The sequence below is a fragment of the Coccinella septempunctata genome, chromosome 1, assembly GCF_907165205.1.
Source record: "Coccinella septempunctata chromosome 1, icCocSept1.1, whole genome shotgun sequence".
Taxonomy (NCBI): Eukaryota; Metazoa; Arthropoda; class Insecta; order Coleoptera; family Coccinellidae; genus Coccinella; species Coccinella septempunctata.
The window spans coordinates 31,796,583-31,815,150 of NC_058189.1; the positions used below are offsets into that span (position 1 = coordinate 31,796,583).

The window sequence follows — 18,568 nt, forward strand, 5'->3', positions numbered from 1 at the left end:
TAATCGCTAGGAGGCTTACAGAAGAAACTGAAAATCTGAATCTCATTCCAGCAGAACAATTCGGATTCAGAAGAGATCACTCAACAGAACAGCAATTACTGAGACTCACAGAATACATAACAGAAGGATTCCAAAATAAACAAGCAACTGATCTTGTACTACTAGATGTCGCCAGAGCATTCGACAGAGTATGGCATGAAGGATTGATTTACAAAATGAGATATATGCTGGATATTCAATCAAACTGTGCAAGTTGATTCGGAATTATTTGCGGAACACAAGATTCTACGTGAAAGTGGAAGAAGAAAACTCCACAACCAGATATATGGAAGCAGGGGTGCCTCAAGGGCCGTTACTGTATAACATATATATTCACGATATACCAAAATCTCCAAGTACTATGCTGACACTATACGCCGACGACACGGGAATCGCAATGCGACATCGCAAGCCAGAAATCATAGAAGGAATATTACAAAAAGCTATAGATGAAATAAATGACTGGTGTATTAAATGGAAAATAAAGCTCAACGGACAAAAGAGCCAAGCGATATTACTGCAAAAGAGGAGACTGAGAACTACAACAAATCTAGAGGTAGATGGAGAAGAAATCGAATGGAAAAACGAAGCGAAATATTTAGGTATCACCCTAGACAAAGGTCTAACTGGGAGAAGCCATATCAAACAAGCCGTTGACAAAACCAAGGCAGCGATGAATATGCTCTACCCGTTGATAGGTAGAAAGAGCCACATGTCAAATGAGACAAAATTGAAAATAATCAAAGCCGTTGCTAGACCGCAACTGACTTATGGATCAGGTGCTTGGGGACTCGCGGCAAAGAGTCGTATACAAAGAATTCAGGCAACAGAAAACAAGCTACTACGATGTGCCATAGATGCGCCTTGGTTTGTCAGGAACAAACAGATATATCGAGATTTGAAGTGAGAAACCATCACCGAATTTATGAAGAGGAAAGCTGAAAAGTTATTCAAAACAGCGAAGGAACATCCAAACGAAGAACTCAGGATACTAGTGGACTACGATCCGGAGGAAGACAGAGGAAGAATGAGAATTTACAAAAGGAGACCGCGATATCAATTGAGGAGAGATCAAAATGAGAACGGAAACTCATTAAAACTATACTAAGAAGAGATATCCGAAATGGACGAACATGGAAACCCTAGCACGACAATGTGCAAGAAGAAATTAACTGATCAAAGGATAAATGGTTTATAGGCAAATGCCCGGAACTAAACTAAAAGCAGGTTAGGTTTAGTGGGTCGCAAACTCGGAAGAGTGAGTAACCCCACAGTGTTCCCTAGAAATGGGTTCCTCTGGGCGAGAGATAAAGCCCCGTGTTTTTCACGGTCGCAGATTCCCCCTGCTATAAAAAAAAAGCAGAGGAACACCGTCTGCTTCGACAGTAAGTGCGGGTGGATCCGGAATCCAACCGACAGCAAGAAGCCGAGGAGCGTCCCGAACCCGACCACTACGAGCCCCAAAAACCTGGAAAGGGCTCCAACAGAGCTTAATCCTTTTGATATCTGAGAAATCTGGGATAAGTGAATGTTCCTCTGGAGACAAGTGTGAAAGCCTCAAGGCTTAAGTCATAATAATAGTTTATTGATCCTTTTTGGACAACAAAGTGCATAGGACAGGTCAAAATAAACAATTCATTTATCAATGATAAGTGACGGACAATCATTACAAAATTCTACAGTAGAATAATAACATTTATTAAATAACAGATCCTTGATTTTTTCTAAGGTTTGCAATTTGAGAACCTTCAAAGTTTTAGGTGGAAAGTTGTACAATCTTTCACACTGGTACATAGGAGAATACTCAAATTTTTGTGTACTATATTCATGGTTGTCGGCGTTGTCGCATAATTTGGTCCAATTTAGAAAATTTTCTTTAGCATATATATTAAACATTGGAATATGTATATTGTAATGAGAGGATGGTTTTTCAAACCTACCCCCTCATTTAAGAAGAATCTTTTAGTTTTCATTTTCAAGTAATTTCATTTTCGAATTAATTTTGGAGAAAAATATTTTCAATTTCCAATTCAGGATTCCGACATCGTCCGGAATTGTAAACATACCGCACCGTTTTTGTTCCATTTTCAGTCCTGAAATAATGAAGCATACATTAACTTACACTGCGTGCAGACCAATCACAAGAAAAGGGCGTGGCCTATTTGGCGCCAATTCGATTTCAAAATGTTCAACTTTGGATACGTATTAACACAACATTGGATAGGTACATGCGTCAAAAAAATTATACTTATTCGGAATTTCCATTCTAAAATATGTTGATGTTCATAATGTCATTTTCAGTTGAAGATAAAAAACTCTTCGTTAAGATTATTAGAAAAAAAACATATATTTTGATCTTGAATAGAGAAAACGTCAGTAGGTTATATTTACTATTTTCTCATCTAATTTGAGAGAATACCATAAATTTTGGATGTAATAGGGCAACAATGAGTCAAATTCGAATTAATCCCCTCATTTCTTGATATTTCATCGTCTTCATTAAGTAGTAATATGAAAATATGTTCAATTCATGTGGCCCATAGCTGATGAAAATCCATAAACTATAAACAGGATTATATGATTTTTCACTAACATGAGTAGTTCAACTACGAAACCTGTTTTGTTATCACAACAGTTTACCTTCACCCAACTTAAGATGCTATTGTGATAGTGAAACACTTATTGTGGTTAAACAACTAATGTTAGGGAAAATCTTAATATAATTCTGCTTTAATTCATGAATATATTTGTGAATTCAAAATAAAAAGTTCCTCATAATTTTATATATTTCACGAGTGCAGGAGGAAAAATGTTCTGGTTATGTTCGAAGGAGCTGGAATTATAAAGTCAAAGACAACAATATTTCAAAGTTCTTTAATTTAATATAATTAAAATTATATAGAGTAAAATTTTAAGATATAAATAATAAGGTTTAATTCAAAAATTAATTGTTATAAAGCCCAGCATCGTCTAATTATTAGATTGAGAACATGCACTACAAGGTACAAATTTTCATAGCATATTATGGACATAACTGATTTTATTTTAACTATCAGGCTCCCAACACCCCTACACCTGAACCAAAATGCAATATTTGTATAAATGTAATCAAAATGTAGTGTTCTATAAAAACATACTGCTAGAAAAACATTGATTAAAATTTTAAGTCAAGAATAATTACAATTATACAAATGTCACACTCATCCACTCCATAAAAATTTTACAATTCGTCAACGTAAATATCAATACACATTCAAAGCATAAGCTGCATGCAAATATTATTCTTCACCATCACCTCTTAAAATACATACAATTATCATTTTTCACCAATACATTCTAAACATTAACATAGACAATCTAACATAGCTTAAGATACATAAAGTTATAAATCTTCTCCATCACTTTTCACATTCATTAATACACAGTCTCAATGGTTGGTTAATTCAGTTAGTTAGTTAAGTAATCACAGATAGCACCTTCAATTTTGCCTATACCCGGGTGTTAGTGAGGACATGCTGTGTGTGTGTCTGGACTGTCTGGTAAAGTATATTGATCTTTATGAATAATGAAATTTTTTGCTAGTACTAAGCCCATAGAAATAGCAGAATAAGCATACATACATAGTTGAATTAGTCATCTTGAGAGCTCTACAGTAAGTTCTTAGAAGAAATTATTTCTTATTCGGGAAGTAAGATTGTTTTTCAACTTTCCTCTTCTTACTTATCTGCTCAGTATCTTTCTCCATTCTTCTCTTCAATGTCCATACTTCTGATAAAAATTTGTTCAAATCATTACCACTCAGTTTGTTGATAAATCCAATAAATTGCTCTCCAGCAATCTGAAAATATAATTGCTATATGCACTGATAAAAAGTCAACAAATTTTTAGATCAAGACCTTTCTTGTTTCTTCGTCAGTATTTATCGATGTTTGATCATTATGTTTCTCCTGCATGAAATGATTCAATTCATCTTGGTACCTCAGCTTACTTCCTGAAGGCTCATCCATAATTAAATTATTTCTGTCATCCTCAGAATGTCGGCTACCTAAAACAGACTCGCTCCTCCGCTCAAGCAGAGATACAGCATGTATGTGTTTACACAGTACACTTTTCACTGCATTTTCCGAACATTCACATACATATCTGTGTATGCATACCTTACATGAATCACAAAATCCTGCTCGGCAGTCATAATCACAGATATCTTTGTAACTTACCACATAAAATTTATTCGTCACTGAACTAGAAGGGACCTTAAAATATCCAAATTCATGTGTTTCTATCCTACTGATATTCATTTGTTCAGCTTTTTTATGTGCTTCCACTGTGATCTTGTGCTGGTAGTTGTTTGCATTGGGTCTCTCTTCATTTATTATTTTTTTCCACATTTTCTCTTCTACCAGTTCATCTAATAAATCCAATAGTTTCTCAACCCTGGAATGCAGATTTGTGTTAATTTTTCCTATAAATTCATTCATTTATTTCAGAACACCTCAGATTACGTTGACCTCTCATTTTATTATATTTTAGAACTTTGTTCAAACTTTCTATAGCCATATTTGTGTTTATGCCAGCATTCAATCGATGACAGTGGGCCCACATCATCACCCTTTCTTCAGTTTGGAAATAATAACTGAAAATAAAAAATTACTTTCTAATTCATACATTACGTTGGCTTTTTTACTTTTGCAAGTATTTCAGAAATTCATTTTCTCCTTCCCTTTCTAAGAAATTGAAGTAATGATCTTTCAATTCAGTAAATTTTTTAGAATCAGTCTCTTTCAAAATCTTCCTCATCGCCTGTTTCATTTGTTTTTTTATTTCAGGATTCCTAATTTTCGATTTTCCTTGTAGATTCCAATTTTTTATTATGTGCCATGTGCATAGCAGTCTTCTTGGTTTCTGCTCGGAAGACATTACTTTGACCCATGCATTATAGTACTTTGGGTCGTCATCACTCATAAAAAAATTACAATCTACTATTCCACCTAATCTCAACTTGAGAGCTGAAAAAAAATGTTCTTGGATCGTCTGATCCAATCTATTAGATAAAAGGAAAGCTACAGGAAAACCCATGTTATTTTCATCCTTCACCAATACTATTGTTAGGTCCCAATTATTTCTATTTGTCCCATGAGTTCCGTCTACACATATAATATTTTTGAAATCTCTAATTTTTTTCTCCATTATGCCATTCATAAAACCTAATGCAAAATCCTCATCCCTCAATCCAGGGTAAGGTTCACCTACAATTATTCAAGACTATTTCCTACACCATGCAAAATTCTAAGCAATAATTCAAATTACATATTACATACAAGAATAGCTATATACATGCGAAACAACTTACCAATTTTTTTGAATAAAAATGCAAAATTTTTTCCTTGCTGATTCCATTCATTAACTTTCAGAGCTGTTGCTACCATATCATCATCATGCCTTATTTTGTTTATATTATATTTTCTCACCAAATATGCTAAATCTGCTCTTGTTATAATATTGAATCTTTCCAATTCTCCATTTTGCACTGTATCCCTAGCATCTTTCATTATTCTCTCTTTTGGTATTCCAGCACACAACTTTTCGACCAGAAGGTTCTGTTGCAATTTTGAAAGTCTTTTTGTTCTAAGGTCATCATCATGCCCCACATGTGTTTCAACAAATGTTACTGAATACAAGCCTAAATAAAAAGGGATGACTCAAATTGATTCTGAAATGTTTCAGGAATATATTGATGTTACCATCTGTTGAAATTTTGACTATTATTCGTGAAGGACAAACTCCCTGAATATGTATACTACCTGCGATCTTTCTCTTTCGTTTCTCACAAACACTTTCGTATCCTGAAATCAAAGACTGTAGAATCTTCACAGACTTTGTGGAAATCGTTTTACCTCTATGATTACTCCTGTTGCAATTGTAATATGCGAGTGTATCTCCTTTGGTTGTTTTACAAGTCCTAATAAAAGCGTAATCCACATCTCTGTTCTCTTGTCCTCTCCATGCCTCAAAGTGTTCACTACTCCTAAAATGAAAAATACTTTCTTTCACGGTTATATCATGAATTGATTTCAAATGATTCTCATAATTTTTGTAACTGGAGAACTTTTCTCTATTCTCAGCAGGACAAAGACAACACAATACATGTTGATTCTTGTCCTTTTGAATGTCCTCATTATGAATTTGCCGAAGGTGTCTATTCTTTACAGAAATACTGCTGAACTCCTTTTGGCATATGCCACAAATCAGGGGATTCATTCTGAAATAAATTTAGCATTTACTAAAGGTTTTATGATATATTATAATAAAAATTACTAAATATTGAATTACATTTCTAGAAACCCACTGCTATTAAATATGTACTTACATCACAGATTCCATCATTCACACTAAATCCGAGTAGCTCTCTATAGTTGATTGAAAATATTAAGATTAATAGCAATAAAAACTGCTTTTTCAGAACACCTGTTAAAAACTTGCGGAAGAATTTCCTCAAAAAATCACAGCAAAGTTCTCAGTAACAAGGAATTATCAAAATGAACGCTGGCTGGGCGCGAAAATTGGGTTGACCAGAGACAGAACCGACGAAAGACGATTTCACTCGAAAGCTCGTGCTTGTGATTGGTCCGCACGCAGTGTAAGTTAATGTATGCTATGTCGTACCGTATAAAACATCCTGAATTGGAAGATAACCGTGTTTTTTGGTCGCTAGCTAGATAAGTCGAAATTGAGACGTTTTCATCGACGCAAATTTACCGAATTTCGACTGTCGGGCACATCTGATTTCCGCACCCCTCCTGTGGGTATAAAATCAGATTTTTCTTTAGTATTTCTTTTAATTATTGTTCACCATATTGGGTGATTGTGAGAAGTGCAAGTGGCCAAACAGAAACTTAGGTAAGACGACACTCCGTTTTTTTTTTTTTTGTTTTACCATTGGAACTTCAGCCTTCCTTCATCCCTTCCTACCCCTAGTTTAAGCTCCACTCCTACTGCAGAAGCACCCCGCTGGTGTGGATACTCAGGGGGCGCGGAAAGCGCTTTGGAGTGGCAAAAAAAACTTCCTCCGTCCCTTCCTACCCCTGGTTTAAGCTCCACTCCTACTGCAGAAGCACCCCGCTGGCGTGGATACTCAGGGGGCGCGGAATACACTTTGAAGTGGCAAAAAAACTTCCTCCACCCCTTCCTACCCCGGGTTGAGTTCCACCCCTTCTGCTAAAGCACACCGCTGGCGTTGATACTCAGGGGGTGCGGAAGCACTTCGGAGAGGCTAACCCTCTTTCCTCCCCCGTTGTTTCGACGCTCACCTCAGCTGTTATCGAAGAACCCCGCTGGCGTGGATACTCAGGGGGCGAAGAACGCACCTAGGGGTGAGCTGTCGTAAATCTGTGCCGTCTTTCATCCCCTAACCTGGCTGAAGTCCGATATCTGTCCGTTAAGTGTACGTCTCAGGTTCTGGCTGGCGAACAAGTCGGTAAACCCTCGTATAACTGTTGAGATCGGATTCCGTTTCATTCCGTAACACCCTAGACACCACGGAACCTTGTCTTCGGCTAGTAGCTACCAGGTAGGTTTGCTATTCTCCCTTCAAGAATAGCTGGCGCTCGAGTGCACCGAGGAAAACCCGTTACAATATACATGGTAGAGAGAGCAAATTAAAACTGGTCTGCAAGATGTACGGGAACTCAAATCGAATATTAAACGAATGATCCGTTTTTGAGCTATGTAAGCTCTGTTGAATTCTACACAGATTCCCCAGAGTAAGACGTTATAAGAGAGTTGACTATATACTATACTAGCTGACCCGGCAAACCTATTTTTGCCATTTAAATTATTTCTAGGGTAGATAATAATAACTAACTCATCGTGATTGCTCGATTGTTAGTAAGAAAAAGGAATGCCTTTTTTTCTGTACAATTTTTTTTTGGAATATTTTGTTATATAAACCTTGCCCTAACAATAATAAACACAACAAAAAAAGAATTGTCCAATTTGGTGCGATCGTTTGAACAATAAAGCATTTTGAAGTAAACCATAGATCCTCTTTTATTAATATAGATTATATTAGTAGATCTGCATTGAACTGACAGGAAGCATGTTTTTCACTCTATTGATAGCATAATAAGAGTTATTGAGCTTTTTGCTGAGAAAACTAATATGAGTAGACCAGGTTAAATTTCTGTCGACATAGACATAGCAGATTTTAAATTGAAGTTGGGGTAATTTAGAACAACAGTCTTTACGGAGTATTTCCTAATACCGAATTGAATGTAAACAACTTTATTGACATTTGCAACAACTCGCAAGCGCTGCGAAGTTCCTCGTAACTCCGCGCTGAAACTACAACCGATGTATCTTCGCCGAATAATACCAAAATAAATAATATCAAGTGAATGGGCAAATCATTAATAAATAATAGAAAAAGTAGTGGTCCCAGCACGGAGACCTGGGGAACCCCACAATCTATTGGGAATCGAGCGGAATAAGTATCGTCAACTTTCACACGCATATTTGTCTGGTTAAGGTAGCTACGCAACCAGTCCAGAACCACTCCCCCAAAACCTAAACTGGAGTTTAGGCCTTTAGGCGTGATCCTTCTATTTTTACTAAACTGTAGTATTTACTCAAAATGAAATCGAAAGAAAGTGTATCGAATGCGCAGGAAAGATCGAAAAATAATCCAGCCACCTGTAAACCCCGATCAATGCCATGATATACTGACTCAACAAACTTGAGTGCAGCCGAAAAAGTTGACCGACCACTTCTGAAGCCGTGCTGGGCGTTATTGAAAAGATTGTATTTGTTCAGAAAATTCAACATATTAGTGGACACGATTTTTTCAAATATCTTGGATAGAGCACTCAAAATTGAAATCGGACGATAGTTCGCGATTTCTTCCGAGTTAGCACATTTGCGTACCGGAATTACAATGGATTTCTTGAGTATATTGGGAAATTTTCCCAAGAACTCCGACAAGTTAATAAGATGGGCGAAATGCTCACTTATCAGGTGAGCTGTTGTTTCCACGATTTCGGTGGAAATGAAATGGATTCCAATGGTTTTTTTGTTTTTCAAATTATTGATAGCATCCAAGACCTCAAATTTCGTGACAGGATAGAAAAAAAAGTCCTCTCAGTAATTGGCGCCAAAGTGCAGGAAACAGATAAGTCACCACCATATCGTTATTTCATTTGACTTTCAGCTTTAGTTGTGAAATAACAGGCAAACACGTCGACAAGTTCTGAAGGACTACCGCACACCCTCTACATGAGATCGCTTTTTTGCACATGTGAACGAATTAGTTGCAGGCACATTTCCAGAATTGCATTTTCGAATCTGTCAATCGGACAGACTATCATGAGATTGTTTACACATTTAAATTTTCACTACTTTTTACAAATAACCCGATGTCACTCACACATTACACTTACACACATTACGAAACAAACATGTGCTCTAATAAACCCACACTCTACTTTATTCTACACATTGCGCGCTCATGGCACATACATATACCTACGCAATTGACTGAAACAGATTGTGAGCTTAAGGGTAAGTAATACCTCAAGAATCTCCATTCAATCAAAAACGGCATTCACTAGTTCCTAATTTACGTTTCCAATTTCTCACTTGAAGCTTTGATTTTTTTTTAAATTGAAGTTAAAGGACGTCTTGATGTCACCCCGTCTCTTTTTTTTCCAATTTAGTTGTTTTTTATGAGAAAAAAAACTTGAACTTTAGTGTCAATGAAACTTGTTTTCACAATAATTTTTCGACGGTTTTTCGACGTATGTCGATAAAAATAACGACGGGTGACATTGACGATTCAATTTGTTATAAATTGTAAAGATTTTCATAGCGATATATGCCAAAATTACGCTGAAATTAAGGAATAATTGAAAATTATTCAATATTCCTAATATTACCTCTCACGTGGTAATTTCTACTTTTCAACTGACTCAGTACGTAATTCAGGCTATTGCTAAAAGATATGACACATTTTCGTATTTGGAGTAGCATCAGTAATGCAACCAATGTGGATCGTCATGATCTCGAATCGTATGTACTGCTTCCCCTTAAGAGGGGTCTACACCGTTGAAGTGGTCAATTCAAAAAGAGGAAATTAATAACTTACGTCAGAAACCACTATAATTTACATGGTTACATGGGGTTTTCATTATAATTCAATTCAATCAGTTCGTCACCTCGGAAAGTCATAAATTGTTTTATTCGTCAGAAGTAAAAAAAAATTTTTCATTGACCCAGCAAGCACTGAAATCCAATCACTGTACAAAAACTTCACATCGTTGCTTCACTTGACTGCAGTGACGGTAATGCAGTAACTGCACCAAAAAAGACCGTATATGTCCCGGTGGACTGTGCAGTTACTGTACAGTACAAACTGCAGTTGATATACAGCCACAGCTGCACTTTAAAAACAGCGATGGTATTGCATTCACTCTACAGCAAGCTGCACTTCAAATGCAGCAGTTACGTGCTAAAACTGTACAGCAATTTGTGCTTTAAATGCAGTGTGCACTTTGCAAAAACTGCACAGCTAGCTGCACTTCAAATGCGGAAGTTAAGTTGCTAAAACTGTACAGCAAGCTGCACTTTAAATGCAGTAGTCACAATGCAAAAACTGTACAGTAAGCTGCACTTTGAATGCAGTGGTCACTGTGCAAAAACTGTACAGCAAGCTACACTTCAAATGCAACAGTTAAGTGCAAAAACTGTACAGCTAGCTAAATTTTATATGCAGTTTGGTCACTATGCAAAAACTGTACAGCAAGCTGTATTTTATATACAGTAGTCACTGTGTTCAAAATGTACAGCAAGCTCTGCAAGCTTCACTTCAATTGTAGCAGTCACTGTGTAAAAAATGTACAGCAAGCTGCACTTTGAATGCAACAATAGCTGTGCAAGAACTGTACGGCAAGCTGCACTTTGTGTGCAGCAGTCATTGTGCAGTAACTATATCGTTAGCCAGTAACATAATGAACCCTAGAAGCTACCTACGACAATCGCCGAAGCAGCTTTTTTTTTGGTGTAGCAGGGGGAAAATCTGCAAATCAGACGAACCACCCTCTCCTGAGGGGGAACAAGTGTGGGGTTTCTCACTCTCCTGAGCTCGAGACCCACTAAAAACCATTAACTGCTTCTTGAATTTTTGTTCCGGGCATCTGCCTATAAACCTATAAACCGTTCATCTCTTAGTCGGTTTTTTTCTCGCACACTATCGTGCTGGGATTTATGTGTTTATCCTCTATGGGATTAACACTTTATTGAATTTTTCTATTATATAAGTTTCTGTTGTTATTTTAATCTCTTTTTAATTGATCATTGGTCTCCTTCGGTGAATTCGCATTCTCCTTTTGTCTTTCTCTGGGCCGTATTCCACTAGTCTCCTGGGCTCTTGATTCGGATGGTCTTTCGCTGTTTCGAATAGTTTCTCTGCTTTTCTGTTCATGAATTCCGTTATGGTTTCCCATTTCAAGCCCCTTTAAATCTGTCTATTCCTGACAAACCAAGTTGCATCTATTGCACATCGTAGCAGCTTATTTTGAGTGGCCTGAATTCTTTTGATATGGCTCTTTGCCGCGAAACCCCAGGCAACTGATCCATAAGTCAGTTGAAGCCTAGCAACGGCTTTGATTATCTTCAATTTTGTCTCGTTCGACATGTGGCTTCTTCTTCCTATCAGAGGATAGAGTCTATTTATGGTTGCTTTCGTTTTGTCGATTGCTTGTTTGATATGACTTTTCCAAGTAAGTTCTTTGTCAAGCGTTATTCCTAAATATTTGGCTTCATTTTTCCAGTCGATTTCTTCGCCGTCAACTTCCAGTTTCGTTGTGGGTCTTCTCTTCTGTAGTAATATTGCTTGGCCCTTTTGTCCATTGAGCTTGATTTTCCACTTTATGCACCAGTCATTTGTTTCGTCAATCGTCTCTTGTAGAACTCCTTCTATTACTTCTGGGTTGCGGTGTTGAGTTGCTATGCCTGTGTCGTCAGCATATAACGTTAGCATAGTTCTTGGATTTTTCGGAATATCGTGGATATTCTGAATCCGAACTGTTCTGGTGGTATTAATTTCAGTTATTTTCGGTTTCCTCATTTAGCTTCGTGGCGATAATTCTTTCTACTACTTTTCCTAACGCCGACAGTAGACTTATCGGTCTGTAGTTTTGTGAATGGTTTATTGAATACTATGACTTCCGCTGTTTTCCATTTTTCTGGGTAGTGTTCTGTCCTCATAATTCCATTCGCGATATTTGTTAGAGCGGTTATACATTTTCTAGGTAATTTCTTTAACATAACATTCGTTATTTTATCGCTTCCGGGAGCTTTCCTCGTCTTCAAACTTCTAATTATTTCCCTGATTGCATTTGGCGATGTTGGCTTGTCTATTTCAGTAGTCGCTAGTAATTCATCCATTTCTTCATCTGATGCCATCGTTTGGCTACCTCTGGTACTACCATGGTGAGATGAAGTATTGTGCTACCATGGGTACAACTACGCCGCTACAATATAATCCATATTTTGGTAATGAAAGGAGTCTTCAATTATTAAATTAAATCTGTTTATGAATTGTCTCTTTAACCTTCATAACGCCCAACGACTAACGTTAAACGTTCCAACTTCCAACAAAGGACAGACCTTTCGGGCATAATCGTCAATAACGTACTCTACCAATTGAACCTTCCTACACTGAACGCATTGCAGCATTACAGAAACTGTGCACTTACTGTATATCAAATACTGCATTTTCAGACTTCAGAATTGAAAAATGGAGAATTATCATTGTTGAAACTTTGCAGTTACTCTATATCAAATACTCCATTTTTTAAATGAAGAATTGCAAATACAGAAACTGCGCAGTCACTGCATATCAAAAACTGCATTTTAAAATGCAGAATTATCAATACAGAAACTGTATAGTAACTAAATATCAAATACTGCATTTTTAAATGCAGAATCATAAATACAGAAACTATGCAGTCCCTGTATGACAAAAACTGCATTTTCGAAATGCAAAATTATCGATACAGAAACTATACAGTCACTGTATTTCAAATAATGCACTTTTGAAATGCAGAATTATAAATACAGAAAGTGTACAGTAACTAACTATATATCAAATACGACATTTTTGTATGCAGAAGTATTAATACAGAAAGAGTGCAGTCACTGTATATCAAAAACTGCATTTTTAAAATGGAGTTTTATCGATACCGAAAATGTATGGTAACTGTATATCAAATACTGCATTTTTTATGCAGAAATATCAATACAGAAACTGTTCAGTCACTGTATTTCTAAAACTGCATTTTTAAAATGGAGTTTTATCGATACCGGAAATGTACAGTAACTGTATATCAAATACTGCATTTTTATGCAGAAATATCAATAAAGAAACTGTGGTGTCACTGTATGTCAAAAACTGCATTTTTATAATGCAGATTTATCGATACAGAAACTATGCAGTACCTAACTGTATTTCGAATATTGCACTTTTGACATGCAGAATTGTAGATACAGAAACTGTGCGGTCACTGTGCATCAAAAACTGCATTTTGAAAAATGCAGAATTATCAATACAGAAACTGTACAGTTACTGTACATTAAATACTGCGTTTTGAAAATGCAGAATTATCAATACAGAAATTGTGCAGTTACTGTACATCAAAACCTACATTTTGAAAATGCAGAATTATCAATACAGAAACTGTGCAGTTACTGTACATCAAAAACTGCGTTTCTAAAATGCAGAATTATAAATACAGAAACTGTGCAGTTACTGTACATCAAAAACTGCGTTTTGGAAATGCAGAATTATCAATACAGAAACTGTGCAGTTACTGTACATCATAAACTGCGTTTTGAAAATTCAGAATTATAAATACAGGAACTGTGCAGTCACTGTACATCAAAAACTGCAGAATTATCAATACAGAAAGTGTGCAGTTACTGTACATCAAAAACTGCATTTTGAAAATGCAGAATTATCAATACAGAAATTGTGCAGTTACTGTACATCAAAAACTACATTTTGAAAATGCAGAATTATCAATACAGAAACTGTGCAGTTACTGTACAGGGTGGGCAAATTTCGATGTTTTAGCACTACAGTTTTTAAACCAGAGGAGATACACAAAATCTGATACCCCATTCTCGTTCTCTTTTTCTGAGAAACTAACAATAGTAGTAGTAATTTTTGGCCACTTTCATTTGTTTTCGAGTTATAAGCAAAAATTGGAAAAATGGCGATACCGAAATAAATTTATATCTCCGCCAATACTGATGATAGAGCTCTGAAATTGAAACATTATACAGGCACTTTTTTACGTAGAATCCAGTGGCGTGCTCGCCTTTTTACCAGGATTTTTAATTACGAAGCTATGACACAAAGTTATGTTTTTTTAAATGGGAACACTAGATTTCTGTGCAATTTTTTGAAAGCTTAATTTTTACTGTTTTCAAAAATATATAACATCATAGGGTTTGTATCAATATAAATAATAGAAAATGGTCAAAAACCTCTTTTCTCGATATTTCTATGGTTCCAACTTTTGATGAGCATAGAAAAATAAAGCATCGTATGATTACCACTGTCTCCTTCTATAAGTCCTTTCATTATTATAAAAATTTATGAAATATATCTTGATTCAAATTTTGTAAAATTGGTTAAAAGCATAGAAAGAATGACATTGCCGGAAGGAGACTGCTTTTGTTATAGGAAACTCTATTTTTCTGTGCTCGTCAAAAGTTGAAACCATAGAAATATTGGGAAAAAGTGTTTTTGAACATTTTCTATTATTTATATTGATACAAACCATATGATGTTATATATTTTTGGAATCAGTAAAAATTAAGCTTTCAAAAAATTGCACAGAAAACTAGTGTTCCCATTTAAAAAAACATATCTTTGGGTCGTAGCTTCGTAATTAAAAATCCTGCTAAAAAGGCGAGCACGCCACTAGATTCTACGTAAAAAAGTGCCTGTATAATGTTTCAATTTCAGAGCTCTATCATCAGTATTAGCGGAGATATAAATTTATTTCTAAATAGCCATTTTTCCAATTTTCGCTTATAACTCCTGAACAAAAGAAGGTGGCCAAAAATGACTACTACTCTTGTTAGTTTCTTAGAAAAAGAGAACGAGAATGGGGTATCAGATTTTGTCTATCTCCTCTGGTTTAAAAGCTGTAGTGCTAAAACATCGAAATTTGCCCACCCTGTACATCAAAAACTGCGTTTCAAAAATGCAGAATTATAAATACAGAAACTGTGCAGTTACTGTACATCAAAAACTGCGTTTTGGAAATGCAGAATTATCAATACAGAAACTGTGCAGTTAGTGTACATCAAATACTGCGTTTTGAAAATGCAGAATTATCAATACAGAAACTGTGCAGTTACTGTACATCAACAACTGCATTTTGGAAATGCAGAATTATCAATACAGAAACTGTGCAGTTTCAGTACAGCAATCTCTGTGCTGCATTCTGGTGGCACTTGTAGTGCAGTATTTGTGCAGTTGCTGTATATTGTGTTTGTTGGGAAAGAACAAATATTCATTCATTTTATTAACTTTCGGAGGTGCTGCCATCTTTTCTACGAAAGTGGCGGCTGTTGTAATATCCGTAGCTCTTACTTATCGTTAAAGTATTCTGGCTACACTCCACATTCTGGTAGTCTTTTCCCCTTTACGCCTTATACGGATGGCGGAAAAGTCCCTTGGTATAAATTCCTCTTAAGAAAAGGAACTGAGTTACCGTAGATGTCTCACTCACTTGAAACTTGCATAGTGTTCTCGCGCTTATATTCTGCATTAAAAAAATGCAGTATTTCAAATACAGTTACTGTACATTTTCTGTATTGATGAAACTGCATTTTAAATGCAGTTTTGGATATACAGTGACTGCACAGTTTCTGTACTAATAATTCTGCATTAAAAAATTCAATTTTTTATATACAGTTACTGTACATTTTCTGTATTGATGAAACTGCATTTTGAATGCAGTTTTCGATATGCAGTGATTGCACAGTTTCTGTATTGATAATTCTGCATTTTCAAAATACAGTTTGCGATATACAGTGACTACACAGTTTCTGTATTGATAATTCTGCATTAAAAAAATGCAGTATTTCATATACAGTTACTGCACAGTTTCTGTATTGATGAAACTGAATTTTAAAAATGCAGTTTTCGATATACAGTGACTGCACAGTTTCTGTATTTATAATTCTGCATTCAAAAATGCAGTTTTTGATATGCAGTGACTGCACAGTTTCTGTATTGATAATTCTGCATTTCAAAAATGCAGTATCTGATATAGTGTTACTGCAAAGTTTCAACAATGATAATTCTCCATTTTTCAATTCTGAAGTCTGAAAATGCAGTATTCGATATATGATAATTCAGGCTGTTGCTCAAAGATATGACACATTTTCGTATTTGGGGTAGCATCAGTAAAGCAACCAATGTGGATCGTCTCGATCTCGAATCGTATATACTGCTTCCCCTTAAGAGGGGTCTACACCGTTGAAGTGGTCAATTGAAAAAGAGGAAATAAATATCTCAAGTCAGAAACCACTATAATTTACATACAGTCACTTTCAAAAGTCCTGCACCCCCTAATTATTAAGGCTATCTCAAACTTTGAAAAAAAATTATACCCTCGGGTTCAAGGATAATGAAAGGCTCTTACAGAAATAAAATGAAATCAATTTCATTTTATAGAAATATGAAGTTGAAACAACAAATACAAATTAGGAATCAAAAATTGCAAAAACAAAAATTAAATTTGAACGGAAAATTAAAAGTTAATTAATAAAAGAGCAAACTAATATGCAGTATTCGAGCCTCTGCTGCTTAGCAATGCATTCACTCGTCTAGGCATTCCAAAAATTAAATTATTGATTATTTCCTGCGGAATATTCATCCATTCCTCGGTAACAGCTACAATAAGTTCTTGTGAATTTCGTGGTGGATTATTTCGACGGAAAACGGCTCTGGAGACATGATCCCATATATGCACTATAGGATTTATGTCAGGAGACATCGCGGGCCATTCTAATCTGATAATGTTTTGGTTTTCCAGGGCTTCTTGAACACCTCTAGTGCGATGTGGCCTGGCATTATCGTCCATAAAGATAAATTGAGCCTCTAATTCATTACCCATGGGTATAATTACAGGATTTATGATATTTTCGAGGCAATATGCACCAGTCATCGTCCCCGATATGTGAATTAGTGGCGTTCTTCTTCCAAACATTTTGCCTCCCCAAAACATTTCAGTGCCACCGCGAAAAGGAGCAACTTGAATAGCTCTCTCAGGTCTATTTCGACATCCTGGTTCCCTCCAAACTCTTAAGCGGTAGTCATCACTTACTAACCCAAACCGTGACTCATCTGTAAATAGCACATTCCTCCATTCTTCTAAATGCCAGTTTTGATGAGCTCGCGACCACTGCAGACGAACGGTTCGGTGACGAACAGTTAATAAACGAACTCTTAGAGGCCTTTTGGACCGCAATCCTGATGTTAAAATTCTTCTACGAATTGTAGCACATGAAATTACACGGTTGTGGGCTCTTTGGAATTCCGACCTGAGTGTTGGTACCGTCACTGACCTATTTCTACGGGCTGATTGGGCAATATACCGATCTTCCCGAATCGTGGTAACACGAGGGCCACCATTTCGAGGTCTTCTATGCACTCCACCAGTTTCCTCATAGCGCCTAATCGTTTTGCTAACCGTGCTTCGAATAATGTTCAGTGTATTGGCTATCTGATGGCGTGAGAGCCCTTCTTGCCAGAGAGCAATAATTCTAGTTCTGTCAAACTCAGACAACTCGTTTCTGGGCATATTACACAGTTTTTGAACTAACCGGTACTCAAAACGAAAAACTACTGATCCGCAGAAAGGCACACATTTGACAAAATCGATATTTAAACACAAGAACATTTTTTGTTTCGTAATGTTATCGTTTTATTTGGTGGTCAACAAGTTTCTGTTGTTGTCAGTAACAATTTGTTGTGAATCTTGATTATTTTATCTCCACTACAGGGGGGGGTGCAAAACTTTTGAAAGTGAGTGTATTTACATGAGGTTTTCATTAAAATTTAATTCAATCAGTTCGTCACCTCGGAAAGACAAATTGTTTTATTCGTCAGAAGTAAAAAAAATTTTTCATTGAAGAACAAATATTCATTCATTTTATTAACTTTTGGAGGTGCTGCCATCTGTTCTACGAAAGTGGAGGCTATTGTAGTATCCGTAGCTCTTACTTATCGTTCAAGTGTTCTGACAACACCCCACATTCTGGTAGTCTATTTCCCTTTACGCCTTATACGGATGGCGGAAAAGTTCTGTGGTATAAACTCCTCTTAAGAAAGGGAACTGAGTTACCGTAGATGTCTCACTCACTCTGAAACTTGTATAGTGCTCTCGCGCTAATATTCTCGACTGAATAATATCATGTTTAATGAATATTTAGTCACTATTATTTGTCTGACTGATGA

General features: G+C 36.1%; 2 protein-coding genes across 5 annotated transcripts in view; both read right to left on the reverse strand.

The window, feature by feature from the left end:
* The window catches only part of LOC123322616 (GTP-binding protein Di-Ras2), a 413,354-nt gene that overhangs the window by 236,426 nt on the left and 158,360 nt on the right, over positions 1–18,568 (reverse strand). The window lies entirely within an intron of this gene.
* LOC123322613 lies at positions 3,292–6,503 on the reverse strand. Of its 3 annotated transcripts, none has more exons than XR_006539179.1 (9): positions 6,407–6,503; positions 5,934–6,298; positions 5,781–5,882; positions 5,390–5,719; positions 4,724–5,045; positions 4,532–4,672; positions 3,936–4,473; positions 3,660–3,877; positions 3,292–3,575 (listed from the first exon to the last, which is right to left on the reverse strand). XR_006539179.1 is itself a non-coding variant. In XM_044910568.1 (8 exons), exons 1-8 carry the CDS (start codon positions 6,421–6,423, stop codon positions 3,710–3,712), a joined length of 2,223 nt encoding a protein of 740 aa, XP_044766503.1. In that variant the 5' UTR covers positions 6,424–6,503; the 3' UTR covers positions 3,292–3,709. The 3 variants fall into 3 exon arrangements, 1 of the variants encoding a protein (XP_044766503.1); XR_006539178.1 differs by having other exon boundaries at positions 4,724–5,285; XM_044910568.1 differs by having other exon boundaries at positions 3,292–3,877; positions 4,724–5,285.